Here is a 14,581-nt window from a genome sequence, read left to right on the forward strand (position 1 = left end):
ATATTTTCTGCATCAGGATACTGTTAGATTTATGACTGGTGCATGTAGCACTCCTGTGTGTTCAGTGGCTTTTCTTCCTACCATTATTTTCCATCTCGGTCACCGGCACTTGTTTGAACTGGATTTGACTGGATTCTGTCTTAATTGCAAGAGGCTTTGGGTAAAAAATAAAACTGCATGTGTGATATGAACCCAAACGGTGCTTACCAGCGGGGAATGCATAAAGCGAGTGGCAGTATCTCTGTGGCCACAAACACAGCACAGATAGCAGAGTAGGTTGAGTTTTGTACGTAGTCCTGTTGTTGCTCCAGATCCAGCCTTTTCCACCGACTCAAGAACAGCACATAACTGCTGCAGGAAAGCAGACCAGTCACCCGGGCTCAGACATGCTAAACGCTCAACTACAAACACAGAGAAATTGGGAGCAAAAGACAGACAGTCACACAGTTAGGAATTACCATGTAACAACATTCTAAAAAATTATAATGATACTAATAAAAAAATTAAATAAATAAAGTAGCCTATAAAGATTTACTAGGAACTCAATCATGCTCAGAAGACATCACTGTAGCGATGTTTACCTGAATATGCTGATGTGCACAGTGTTTTGTTGTCAAATCGGACAGGAGCAGTTTTCAGAACCTGAGAAAATAAGATAAGTATCTGGAGATTTGTTGAGATTTTAAAGTCTCTCACAGTTTTATGCTTTGTACTTACTTTTGGGTTGTCTATAATAGGAGTGACAGTTAGATCTGATTCTGTGTATAACAGATCTTTAATGTAGGTGCCTGCATCATTATGCAAATCCTCTAATTCAATGCTGTCCTGAAATACACAACACACCCAATTCAGGGAACTATACATGTACTAAAAAAGGTTCAGATATATTAGTGACTTCAAACCCTTGTTCTTGGGTTTACATTTAGTGCTTTTCCTTGGATACACACTGCAAACCATGCAAAGTATTAATAATTCTAGATCTAGAAAAGACACATTCCTTAATTAGCCAGTAGATGGAGTTGTAGTACCATGATAAGACATCTTATACACAAAAATTATTCAGGTATGACAGAGACTTTTCCATACATAGACAATAAATGTAGGGTCATGCGTGTTGTGTGTATTATATCTCACTTGAGTGATGATTTCTTTGTTCTCTGTCTCTTTGGCAGAGCTACTTGTTCTTGGAGTTGGACGTGAACTGTCAGAACACATTCAATAAAAATGAGAATCTTTAAGTGAAAAAAATGTTTAATAAATGTTTTATCAAATATAAGATTCTATTTGCACTAATATATTACATTCTAGCCATCTCTGATAATTATGAGCTTCAGTATAAAATTAGTCCGCATTAAAACGCATACCTGAGGAGGAAAATGGACTCTTGGGCATCTGTGACCAATAGAGATTTGGGTCTAAACTCATCATCTATGATATGAAAGATAAAATCATATTTATGTGAAGCATCATAGTGAAAAGCATATCCGCGCAAAATAATAATAATAATAATAATAATAATAATAATAATAATAATAATAATAATAATAATAATAATAATAATAATAATAATAAATATAGCTGCAAGCAGAGATTCCGAGGTCAAGCGCTCAGAACATGTCGCTGATGAACCATACCAAGTTTCGTAGCGATATGGCATTGCATTCGTAAAATACTGGACTTAACGTGAAAATCTCGTGGCAACTAGGTGGCGCTGTCACGAAACGTTGCGAAATTTCTGTGTGTGTGTCACTGTGGTGCTGATTCTGATTCTGGTTCTGATATTAGCACCCAAGACATATTGTGTGCCAAACTGCCCCCAAATTGTTTGGACTGGTGGAGCTATATATAGGGTTTGAGCTAGACACACCAAAGTTGCTAAAGTAACTTCTAAGACTGGCCTCTACATGTGTGCCAAATTTCATAACTTTCCTACGTACGGTTCATGTTGTGTGCCAACTTGCTCCTCAATTTGTTTGGACTGGTGGAGCTAGAGGGTTTGAGCTAGACACACCAAAGTTGCTATAATAACTTCTAAGACTGGCCTCTACATGTGTGCCAAATTTCATAACTTTCCTACGTAAGGTTCTTGACTTCAGTGGTGGAAGAATAATAATAAGAAGAAAACTAACGATAACAATAGGTGTCTATGCCCCTTCGGGGCTTGACCCATAATAATAATAATAATAATAATAATAATAATAATAATAATAATAATAATAATAATAATAATAATAATAAATAGGCAGACAGATAAACAAACAGAAAAAAATATTTTAAAAAATTTAGTATCCTTCATGAAATGAGCAAAAATAATGAGAAAATAAAGTATTACCAATAATTAATAATAAAACATTTTCTACTCAAACAAATTACTATTTATGATGTTTTAGGAACATTCTTTTTAGAAATACTTTATCAAATAATAATAATAATAATAATAATAATAATAATAATAATAATAATAATAAAGACTAATGGTATCATGATTTTTTTTTAAAACTGAAATATCTACATGAGGACACACCAATATGACCTACTGTATGTGATACATTAATTCTGCTCATGAATAATTACATATCGCATTGCTACCCAATCAAGTAACAGTTCTTGTCAATCAGTCTTCTCAATATTTCCATAATGACAGACTTGTGCTCATGCTGCTCCATCAGTCTTAACTACTAACTAATCTGGAATAGGGATGAGTTTTCAGTGTTCATCATGTCCTAATGCTGCCTGAATTCATCATTCAAGATTAGATAATCCCTTTTCCCCCAGTTGCAACATCTGCAGCATAATCCATGAGTGTGTGAATACGTGCAAAAACTCATGTACAGCAAGGCAATATTTTGAAAAGCCATATAGCAGATACATGGTGAGGACAGCAAACTGCATCCAGAAGCTCTTACAGAGCACTATACGCTGATCACACTGTGCAGTGTGTGCATTACCACCTTAAAGACACATGCAACTACAAACAAAGTACTCTGGATCTTTCCTTTCACTGTCACTGTGTATACAAACATATAGCACTGTACACTCACAATACAGACATGTGTACCATGGAAGTAGATTAGCTTGCATGGAGTCTCGTGCCTTCTGATTTACCTAATGTGAAGGACTTGCTGAGGTGTGGATTACTGGGTCCAATGGCCACGGTCTTTGCTTCAGTTCCGGTTTCTGAAAGACCTGACTCCAATTGTACACTGACACACAGACACACACACATACAGTTGTTGTGCATGTTTTGATTCACATGTCTTCCATTTAAATACTGTTGGAAAAAGGAAAGATTTCTAGTGATTTTAACTTAAAGAATATATATTTTTTAAATATGCTAAGTTTTGTCATCTCAACAGAATTAGGAAGTAACAGAAATAACAGAATTGTTATCTGTTAGGTTGCTCGGAAACAACCAGAACCTCTGTTATGGCCTAAATTGAGCTATGGAAAAATGTATGTAGTATACCACTGAAATGATTTAAGACATAAATGGCTAGGTAATCTACATGCACCTTAGTTAAGGTACATCTCAAGTCTGTCGACATCTGACCATCATACCCAAAAGTGCTTGTTGAACTTCCGAGTGCAAAAATGTTCCCTTTGCTACTTAAGTGTTCTGAGAAGGGTTTCTGCTAGATTTTGGAGCATGGCTGTGGGAATTTCCCATTTAGCCACAAGATCATTAGTGAGATCAGGCTCTTATGTCGGATGAAGAGGCCTGGTGCACAGTCAGCAGTACAGTTCATTTCAAATGTGTTCAGTGGGGTTAAAGTGAGGTCACTCAAGTTCTACCACTCCAACATAGGCAAACCATGTCTTATGGAGCTTGTTTTGTACAGAGAGATATTGTCATTCTGGAACAGGTTTGGGTTAGACCAAAGTCCAATGTCCAAATTAACCTTATTACTACAGCATAGAGACAGTTGTGCAATTCCCACTTTGTGGCAGCAGTTGGGTGAAAGTCCTATATATTGGGGTGTGATGGTAATACTGTCCACATACTTTTTGCTATGTAGTATGCATACTAAAAGTACAAAAGGTGTACGCTTGAGATTACCACCCAAGCAACACAAAAAGGTATGGTTTACTATCTAGTTTTGTTGGGTAAAAAAGAGCAACACAATATGCAAAGAGAAAAGTAACTCTGTGTAGCAAAATAATGACCCATAATTGCTCTACTTCATAATGTTAAAACCTTCAAAAACGACAAAAAAAGAAAAAAGAAAGAAAATGGCATGAAAAATGTGTTTTAACTCTCTTGTATAGGAGACAGACATATGTCTTTACAAATACAAAGATAGAGAAATAAAAGAATAAAAAGCACAAAGAAGCACTCTAAGGCACTGTGACTGCAATGTCAATTACCTGCGATGTGAGGTATTTTCATCTGCATCTCCTCTTGAGGAAAAATCCATTACAAATGCTCCCTTCCAAAATGGGTGCACCAACAACTGTTCCCAGTTTAGCCTGAACAGAATATAGGACAGTAATATTGTTAAGTGTCCTCTTCTAAAGCTCACACATGTTAAGACTGGTATAGAAAAGGCCACATACTTCACTATAGGTCACATTTAATATTATTCTAAGTGCTATTTAATCAGAGTAAGAGCACTAAAATTGATTGATTCGTTTATTATGACTGCAATAAAAAGAGAAAATTAGTAGAACACCATACAATTTTTATTTTGTGGTGAGATACGCGGGCAAAGAGGGATAAGGAAAAGCACAAATGATTATTATCTGGCACTAGATAATGTTTAATGTATACTGATAATGTATACATAAAATGAACCTGTTCGAAGGATCTTTCTGCAGCAGGCCTAATACGAGGCTCTGGAACTCGGGACTACACTTTAAACAGCTGGGACCTGGAAGAACAAGCACATTGGTGCATTAGAGGTTTAGATTTAAATCTAAAAGGGTCATTTCTAAGTCTGACAACCGCTGCTTATAAACCTTTTTGCACCAAAGGTGGAGGATCTTCATGCAAAATAAGCTCAACCAATTCACTAAATCTCTCAGAGAAGAACGGTGGCTTTCCTAAATGAAAAATGAAACAAGAAAGGAAACAGTTTACAGCAGTACTATATATGATGGGTATTGTTTTAAAAATCAAGAATCATTTCAAAGGGAGTATTCATATAGATAATATAGAAAGAATACTGTAAGCAATGACTATGAAATTTACAACTGAAGTCATTTTAACATTAAAGGAGAAATGATCTGTTCAAAATGTTCTGACCTGTAAACATCTGATAAAGGATGCAGCCCAATCCCCACAGATCACTGGTGATGCTTGTGCTCCCTCCTCTCAGCACCTCTGGAGCACAGTACAGCGGAGAGCCTGAAAAAAGCCAGATCAAAGCACTATGAGGACAATCTGTCTGATCACAAACAAATCTGTTAGGATAGAATTGCACTCGCCTATCTTTGACCAAACAAGAATGAATTATTTTGAAAATAATTTGCCATTGCCATCTGCCATTAGAGCAATAACTGTATGATCTGAGAAAGTAACAAGAAAGAAACCATAGGCCATGATTAAGTGAAAACCTTGGATTCGGTTCTTGATATTTTGTCCAGACATAGCACACTCTTTGTTTTCTCCTCCCTCTTCTGACATCACAAGTGCAAAATACTCCTCTAGGCTTTCTCCTTGAGCTTTTGCCAGACAGAAATTAGAGTATTTCAGAGTACCTGGGCCATCCAGTAAAATCTGCAGGCAAAAAATCTTGTTTATTCAGAGTAATCACACTTATTCTTACATTCAGGCAATGACATTCTAGATTCTGAACTGATATTATTCAGACAGGAATACAATTCTCTTTATGGAACACTGTTTCAGATGCATATATTGTACCTTTGCAGGGCTGAAGTCAGAGAAGACTATGCCAGAGTCGTGCATGTACTTGAGACCTTTAAGTAAGTCCATAGCAAATTCTCGCACAACGTCATCAGACAAGCATTCATCTTGGGAAATTACTGCCTCTAGTGATCCTCCTACAGAAATATATTATTTTAATACTAGGTATTTTTACTTAGAAAATACTAAGTTGGTCTTATTAAAGACCAACAACTGCAGATTCATTAATACTTGGACTGACTGATTGTGTGGTGAAAAATCACCACTGACCCTTTGCACCCTGGACACAACATCTTTCAGCTCCTCCCTTCTGGCAGACGCTACAGAACTTTGTTTACTAAACCTGCCAGACACAGGAACAGTTTCTTTCCCCAGGCCCCTTATCACCCTGATTAACAACTCACCCTAAGTATATTCCTAAGTACTGCATTATCAGAACTGTGAGTCATCACATCATCTGTGGATGTTACACACACTACTGCTGCTGTATATTGTACAAAAAGCATAACATTGCACAATATTGTTATTTGCACTTCCCACACTTTATTTACATGACTGATCAGTCATATATATTCTGTATTCAAATTTAATACTCATAATGTCTATTGTATCACATCTGCTTTGTTTTCTATAGTCTGTATAATTTTTCATAGTATAGTGTTATTTATGTCTGTACTTTTGAGAGTCACAAACAGCTGGAACCGAATTCCTTGTGTGTGTCAACTCACTTGGCCAATAAAACTGATTCTGTTTCTGATTCTGAGTAGGAACAGCAATCTGAACTGATGGATTGTAAGTAATCCATATCAATAATCCAAGTAAATCATGTAAAGGTTTCAAAGCCCTTACCTGTGCACAACTCCACCACCAGCCAGAGATGATTACTAGTCTCATACCACTCATAAAAAGAGACCATATTATCATGTTTCATATCATGTGTAAGTCGTACCTGTTGATACAGTGAAGACAATATGTTTGTATAACACAGATAAGATGTAGGTCAAAACAATGGCTATAGTATATACTGTTAAGTACAACATATGTTAATCAAATTGCAAGAAATGTTCAAAGCCTTATGTTTATATTTTGATCTAATTCAGGAATTTTCCAAATTTTTATGTCTTATTTTCCACTTTACTCACATGGTTTGTCAGCTTAAGCCTCTTGGATTTCTCGCTACAAATAATTGCCACAAAATAGATGCTTCCTTTCCTTCTGCCTTTGTAAACCACAGACCGGCTTCCTCTTCCAATTTCTTCGTACAAAATGAAGTTTTCCATCTGAGATTTTCAGTGCAGAGATTTATTTATTTATTTGTTTGTTTGTTTATTTATTTAATTTGTATGATATTCATTTATGGCAAAACACTAGATACTTAGAAATTAACAGACATTGCATATATGACACGTTACTAGTTCACCTACTGTGGTAAATACACAAAAACATACAGTACTGACACGATACTGACACCATCATGTACTCACCTGTAGTTAGCAAGCTAGTTAGATTTGCTAACGACTACTTAGAATGCTAGCCAACTTCAAACAGAAGTTTAAATCCAATAATAAAACTCTTTTAAAGTCAGTAATACGAACGGTACCGGGAGAAAAACAATTAACCCCAAATATTCCACATTTTTACATTAGAATTTGTTCTCAACTGAGTAAATCAAATAAACAACAGTTTAATAAACCGCGCGAGCACCAACAGCTGTCAAACGGAAACAACGCTGGACTAATACACTTTCGAATTTGGGGTGTCTGCTTCGATAATTGCAACAGATCTGCTTAAAATTTCTGTTTTTACAAATATTGTAGTACCAATCTTATTTACAGAGCTACTATTTAAAAAATGTAATTTTAGAAATCCGCTAAACTTTTTTTGTTTTATTTGTTACTGTTTTTTCGCAATGTTCATGCACCCCTACTATTGAGAGCTCCCTTTGTTGCTAGGTTACCGCGGAGCACGCGATTACAACAAGTAATGAATGACACTTATTTCAACGGTCGCAGCAGATCATTGTGCGGAAAGACGAGTAAAGCGCCGCTGAGCAATAGATTAACTACATAATGTTAAAAGACCTTCTTCTTCTTCTTCTTCTTCTTCTTCTTCTTCTTCTTCTTCTTCTTCTTCTTCTTCTTCTTCTTCTTCTCCTCCTCTATAACGGTCTACTATTTAAATACAATAAAGTATAATATTTGTTGTGACTTTAGGTGAATAATAAAGACACGTCTCTATATTTAATATCGTGTTTGATGCCCGCCTGTAAAGATTTATTCTAATTTAATCTACTAATAAATGGAACAAGTCACCTGATCATCCATCATTGTAGTTCCTTAAAAAGAAAATAATAAATAAATAAAAACTAAATAAATAAAATAAAATGAATACAAACAAATAGATAGATAGATAAATAAATAAATAATCTTTATGGTCATTTAAATGTTTGAAACATTATCTCACGTTTAATGATTATTTTCTTAGCCAATAGGGAAGCAAACCCACACACCCCGCCTCCTCTACTGTGATCATCAAATAAGCGTAAATTTAAAACTTAATTTATTTCTTTAATTTCTTAAATATTCATAGGTATTTCATTATTTAGACAGGTTTAACACAGTATTTATATTTTAATTATGTTAGTTATTATGTCATTTATCAACTTTTTATTTTACTAAATAAATAAACAAATAAATAGATAGATAGATAGATAGATAGATAGATAGATAGATAGATAGATAGATAGATAGATAGATAGATAGATACTGATAGATAGATAGATAGATAGATAGATAGATAGATAGATAGATAGATAGATAGATAGATAGATAGATAATTAATGTACCGCGGTGGTGCGTATAATTCCATATGCTGCCATTAGAAACCTAACACTTTAACGTTTTCGATTAATGATCATTTTACTTATTAATTGCATTTTAAATGATTATAAGATATTTTAGCTGTTTCTGTCTCCGCTTAGGCAGTTGGGGGGTGGGGCGTGATTACGTCACAATCGGGGGGGTGTATGGTAACGGCTTGTGCTGCTGTGCAGCGACGCTGTTTCATACACCGGCTTTTTTTTAACACCCCACACGGTTTTAGGCTTTGCGCTTTCCTAATAATGTTTTCGCGATGAAAAGCAACTTTCCTCGTTTTTGTCAGGCAAGAGAGAAGAACGTAAATTGTCAGCAGTGAATGAATAAGGACGCTCAGTGAAAACTTAACGCATCAGTCTAGTTTTTCCGTTGGGCGTCTGGTGATTTAAAAGAGAACCTGTTTCATGGCCCTGAGACGTCTTTCAGCTCTGGATTGAAGTGTGCTGGTGTTTTAAGGGACTTCAGGGGAGATACCGGACTTCAGTGGACTTGTAATTGAGGTTCATTGTGAAACACGAGGTTCATTGTGGACTTGAGAATAAAGGGACTGCAGTGTACATGGATGTTGGGCTGAAGCACATCACCAGGGATCTACACTGTCCTCTGTCACTGGTGAGTCTCACTGACTGTCTGTCTGATGTATAAACTGTCATTTATGTTTGTAGCTGCTCAGTATAAACGCTTTCATGAGGTCCAACCTGTTTTGTGGTTAGTTTGTGTGCAGCACATGAGTTAAGTGTCATTATTTTTCACTCCTTGTCTATGTACAAGTCACATTGTGCAGCATTAGTCAGTCATTTCTTTAATAAGCTTTTTCTAGATCTCAAGCAGATTAATATGAATCTGATTACAGATTCTGTTAATCTGCTTAATTCAATTAAATCTTCTTTTACCTCTAAATAATCCTGATCTAGAGGATTTGAGTCTTTCTCTGAATATCTGTCCGTTTGCTCTTGGTAAAAGTTCCTCTTTCTCTAAATCCTTGTCACGTTGTTAAAGTTTAACTTAGGACATAGGAAATAATGATGCCTTTAAGTTAAACCTGATGCTCATGTAAAACCAAACCATGTCATAGACTAGAAATAGACCTGGAAAAGGAGATTTCATCAACAGCTTGTATTTCTATTTATGTTGAAGCTATCATGCCAGTCATGTGGCTGTCTTGTAGTTGCTGTACCTTGTGTAAGATGAAAACTGAAAGAGAAATCAATCTATGGTTATACTTGCTGTACGATGTGTAATAAATGTAGATAAAACCGGGTCATATGCTTGATTTAACATCTAATGAAGAGACATGAGAAACTGAAATCTGTAGCCATGCAAACAAATTGGCTGCAACTATTTAATTAATTAGGTGAAGTGATCATAGAGGAAAAAATTCTAACGGCACACTCGTTCATATACTTATTGTTTATTTCAGTTTGGAGAAAATCAGAATTAGAAGTCATCACGAACACCACAATTGACCTTTGACAGTTTATTATGGAGAAAGTTTCGCAAAAATGTATAGTTCTAGTTTCTTTTATGGTACGAGGATGTTTCACGTTCATAACTTCATAAGTTAAGATGTGTGATATAACTATGTTCAATTATTAAAATGTGTCTGTGGCCTGTAATCACAGAGCATTATGGATTACTGTGATACTTCACATACTTTGGTCAGTTGTGCTGAAAATGTTCAGTGTTTAATGATATGCCAAGTTGTTTTATGAACCAGACATTATTTGCTGGTCCAGCTCACCTTCTCTCTTACAGACATGCGACCACATTAATAATAGTTAAGAGTAGGTAGTTTCTTAGCTTTCATTGCTTTGCTTGAAGATATAGACCTGGAAAAATCGTGATATGATAAATGACTTTTAACGGCACACTATATTAAGGTTTCCTAATAAAATATATATACTAAAAGGTTAATGATCCCAGCCCAACAATAACGATTTATGTACATAATACACATCTAGCCCTCTGTAGTGTGTTTAAGGCAGACAGATGATCTGCTGTACTTGGTTACTGCAGCAGCTGTGGCAGTGTTTTTATTTGTCAGTCAGCTGCTCTGTAACTGATGGAAAACTAGGTGTGACCTTTTAATCTATTCACTATTGTTGCGTTTTCTTTTTGAAAGAGCTGTTGTTTCCCTTCCTGTGCTGGGCGTGATGCAGCCTGGTTCAGGAAGTTATCATTTGGATTGTTTTTTTTATGCATTTTTAAAAAAACGTTTTAAAAAATGTATTTCACTCTGGACAAAAATGATTTTAAATGGACTTTGACCAGCAATAAAAGGCTTTGTACCTATATAAACCAGAGTGCAGCAATGTATCAGCCTTATTAGAGTATGACACACACACATTTGCTAAGAAAATGGCAGTTAGCTGTTTTTTTTCCAACTGCTGAACAAAGACTTGTGCCTTTCCAAAGATGTGTGGCTTTCTCTGCTGAGACACGTGTTGTATATACTTGGACACCCTGTGTTGTGTTGTGTGTCCTAGGACTGTTCTGCCCCCTTTTATAGTATATTTATTTTCATTTAGTTATCAAATCTAATGGTCTTGACATTACTGCACATGCTTTGGCTATTCCCATTTCGCTTAATGTATTTGTTATTGATTGTATTTTAGTGTGCATGGGCTTCAGGTCTATAGACCAGACTCAGAGTCTAATATTGAACAGATGCATGGGATTTGTCTCACTTTACCTCACTCTCTTTGTTCAGACTCCATTACAGAAGTGTTCCCAGAACATTGAACACTTATTTGTTTTGTTTCATACTTTATGGCTCTCTTTCTTTGACTGTTCATCAGTTTTGCTGTGCACTTTGAATTCAGTTTCTGTGTCTAAATGATAAACACATAATTTATTTATCTGTTTGTATGTATGTGCTGTGGCAGTGACACAGTGTCACACTGGTAGCATTGGTTCACTGGTTTGAGCCTGATTTACTCTTAGTGTTGAGTTTTATGGTCTCCCATGTTGATTGTGAGTTTCCTACCGGTTTGTCTTTCTCCTCTTTCCTCTCAAAACCTGCTTGAAGGTGTACAAGCTGCTCCACATATGTGTCATGCCATCCAGGATATATTCTCATCTCATCCCCATTGTTCCCACGATAGACTTTGGACCCACATTGATCCTGATCCGATTCAAGTGGTTACTGATGATGGCTGGTTCTTTACGGGGGGGAATGTTTTCACATGGACAGGCTTTTCTAAATTGTAACATGTTTCTGTTTTGCATGTGTCTCTATGCAAAGTTAATTGCATTTTATAGTCTGGTTGTGGAAAGGAAGAAAAGAAAGAAAGGAAGTGAAAATTTATTTCACTTTCAGTTTTTTCTCTTCACTGCTGAATTGTATCACACTTATAGACTTTTGCATATGATCAATTTGGTCTTGGTAAAAAAAAAGGGTTATTTTATTGTCTGCAGTGTTATTTTATTCTCTCAGGTCAAGCCTGGCCTATCTTTCTGTCTCCACCCTATCCCGATTTTTTTTTTTTTATTAACTTTTCTCTTATGGGGATGGGGAAGACCTGAAGTGGTGTCATATAATGATGCTGACGGTTCATGTCCCCAGGGAAGTAGGCAGCTCTTTGCCATCTGTGCTTCATTGACTTAAGTGTCTGATTAGCAGAATATTGAACTGGTTTTTCGATCTGTACATTTTGTGTTTGTTGAATGTATGGCCACTCTAATAAGCTTAAGTGCATAGTTCTAATCCCTTATAAACTATTGCCTTGTCTTTCTACTGACTCAGTATGAGCTTTTGTCGAGGCCATCCTGCAAAAACTCAGTGCAGTAAGTCATAGAGCAATGCTATTAATAGACCTCTCTTCCTGTTCCTCTTTCTTAAAGTTTTACTTTGTCTTCATGCTGTTTATATAAGACACAGTTTCTGACATGGTTATTTCTAAATAAAAAATGATAATTCCTAACGTCTATCCTGCACACTTAACTTCGTGCATAGAATTACAAGTTCAAATTATTTTATAATTAACAGTTAAAGGATTTTACATACATTTATGTGGCTTGTCTAAGGACCGGTGAGGACTTTCCTAATCTTCTACACATTGCATTGTTCGTTGTTTTTTTGCTTGGCTGTGCCTATTATGGAGCTGTGACTTTGAAAAACAGCCAGAAAATGTCCTCTGAAATCATTATCATTGATCAACATCCTGTCATCACCAAAGATCTCTTCACTTAAGAGACTCGCTGAATATTCTTCTGTCCGGACCCTCTTCTCTTCCAAATACTTGTGCATGGAGTACGGCTGCTACTCTATTGCTGTATCTTCTTCTGCTAACTGTCTTCCTTTCTGCCTTCCACGCAGTCGCTCACCCACTAGCCACAGACTTTGACATATTGACTGTAAGCACCACACATTCACACCAACTCTGTCTCTAAGCAGTGAAGAAACTCCATGAGCAGTGATGCGATCAGAGATTGCAACAGAAAAGACAGCTAAGACATTTCTGTGCTACACCATTTCTCTTTTTCATTCTGTGCAACCACATGACGAAATGACAGGCCAAGAAAGTAAATAAACATGCAGACTTTCATGATTTTATTGATTAACATTAAAAACATCTGCCTAATATTGTGCCATCAAAACAGCTCTGATCTTTCGAGTCACGGCTTAGTGTGATCTCTGAAGGTGTGCTGTGGTCTCTGGTACCAACATGTAAGTCGGGAGATGGGACCTCCTTGGATCAGACTTGTTTGTCCAGCACATTTCAGTGATTTGCGATTAAATAGATATCTGGGGAACTTGAAGGCAACAGCATGAAGTATTCGTCAAACCATCCCTGAATTTCTGCAGCGTGTCACTGCTTAGATTACATTTGTTAGGTGCTAACCACTGCATACCAGGAAACCCCCACATCACATAATATTTTAGAGATGATCTAATCTTCACAATTTGGCCCTAGACATAGTCACTCAAATCCATATTTTTATGCATTTTTTTCTGCACACAACTAATCAACTGAGTGCTTACTTGCTGCTTAATATATCCCATCCCTCGAGAGGTGAGATTGTGTTGAGATAATCAATTTTATTCACTTCACCTCTAGAGGTATTAATGCTATGGCTTTGTGGAGTATGTAGTCTGTGTGGCAGAAAATGAGTCTGTATCTTGATAGTGAATGTGTAAAAGAAGGAGGTGTGCTAAGGCCCCCTGTCTGGCTGCTATTTAAAGCAGAAATGTTGGTGTGAGAGTGAGAGTGTGTGTGTGAGAAACACTGAGAGTGACTCCGTTGAGTACATTTAGCATCAAACTGTGTCCTAATTTCAGCATGAAGCAGAGAAAACAAACTGCATGTGGAGAATTGTTAGTGTGTTAGTTAGTGACAATTCATACACTACTGATCTGAGGCTTTTAATTTGGCATTCTTATAAACTGATTTTCTTTTATGGTAGCAAAGCCTTATCCTATGTTTGAAAGCATTTAATTTCTAATCATTTTATATTTAAAACACATTATGAAAACTAAAACTAGTTCTAAAACTAAAATTCTAAACCATTATCATTTGCATGCTAAAAGAAAAAAGATTAATTTTCCCAACGATGTTCATAAGATTCCTGAAAGTTTGTATGTGGGAATGCTTCAAAACCCAGGCTATGTTTATCCAAGAACAGAGACCATATGACTCCAGGGAATTATTCCAAAAGCTAAGTGAGTCTAAGTGAGTTTGAACTGAATGTAGTGTCCACAACATCTGATTATAATGTAAACATCAAATTTAGGAATTATTGTTGTCTCTTCATGGAAAAGAAAGTCATTTGTGTCTGCTGATCGAATGTTTACAGTATTTAACACAACATTGTTTTATCACTCAATATGTCTAAATAATCA

The 14,581-nt window shown here is 36.1% G+C and overlaps 2 protein-coding genes across 7 annotated transcripts in view; one reads left to right on the forward strand and one right to left on the reverse strand.

Annotated features, from left to right (window-relative positions):
* The window catches only part of ulk4 (unc-51 like kinase 4), an 84,802-nt gene extending 77,073 nt beyond the window's left edge, over nucleotides 1–7,729 (reverse strand). Inside the window, exons 1-15 of one of the 4 annotated variants that reach the window (XM_027149679.2) lie at nucleotides 7,348–7,729; nucleotides 7,006–7,143; nucleotides 6,713–6,812; nucleotides 5,861–6,000; nucleotides 5,554–5,716; nucleotides 5,243–5,344; nucleotides 4,957–5,040; nucleotides 4,793–4,868; nucleotides 4,366–4,467; nucleotides 3,106–3,203; nucleotides 1,365–1,428; nucleotides 1,135–1,201; nucleotides 718–825; nucleotides 582–642; nucleotides 208–401 (exon numbers count right to left, since the gene is read on the reverse strand). In XM_027149679.2, coding sequence (XP_027005480.2) covers nucleotides 208–401; nucleotides 582–642; nucleotides 718–825; nucleotides 1,135–1,201; nucleotides 1,365–1,428; nucleotides 3,106–3,203; nucleotides 4,366–4,467; nucleotides 4,793–4,868; nucleotides 4,957–5,040; nucleotides 5,243–5,344; nucleotides 5,554–5,716; nucleotides 5,861–6,000; nucleotides 6,713–6,812; nucleotides 7,006–7,143 — 1,497 coding nt within the window. In that variant the 5' untranslated portion in view covers nucleotides 7,348–7,729. Of the gene's footprint in view, nucleotides 1–207; nucleotides 402–581; nucleotides 643–717; nucleotides 826–1,134; nucleotides 1,202–1,364; nucleotides 1,429–1,634; nucleotides 1,678–3,105; nucleotides 3,204–4,365; nucleotides 4,468–4,792; nucleotides 4,869–4,956; nucleotides 5,041–5,242; nucleotides 5,345–5,553; nucleotides 5,717–5,860; nucleotides 6,001–6,712; nucleotides 6,813–7,005; nucleotides 7,144–7,347 lie in introns of those variants that run through there. The other 3 variants (XM_027149680.2, XM_047810772.1, XM_027149681.2) reach the window with 3 other exon arrangements.
* A 1,151-nt stretch (nucleotides 7,730–8,880) lies between these two features.
* trak1a (trafficking protein, kinesin binding 1a) overlaps nucleotides 8,881–14,581 on the forward strand; it is a 40,736-nt gene continuing 35,035 nt past the window's right edge. For 2 of the 3 annotated variants that reach the window (XM_027149114.2, XM_047811034.1), the window contains exon 1: nucleotides 8,882–9,351. The gene's annotated coding sequence lies outside the window, so the exon portion shown is untranslated. Of the gene's footprint in view, nucleotides 9,352–14,581 lie in introns of all 3 variants that reach the window. The other variant, XM_027149116.2, reaches the window with a different exon arrangement.

Source organism: Tachysurus fulvidraco, chromosome 3 (genome assembly GCF_022655615.1).
Source record: "Tachysurus fulvidraco isolate hzauxx_2018 chromosome 3, HZAU_PFXX_2.0, whole genome shotgun sequence".
NCBI lineage: Eukaryota > Metazoa > Chordata > Actinopteri > Siluriformes > Bagridae > Tachysurus > Tachysurus fulvidraco.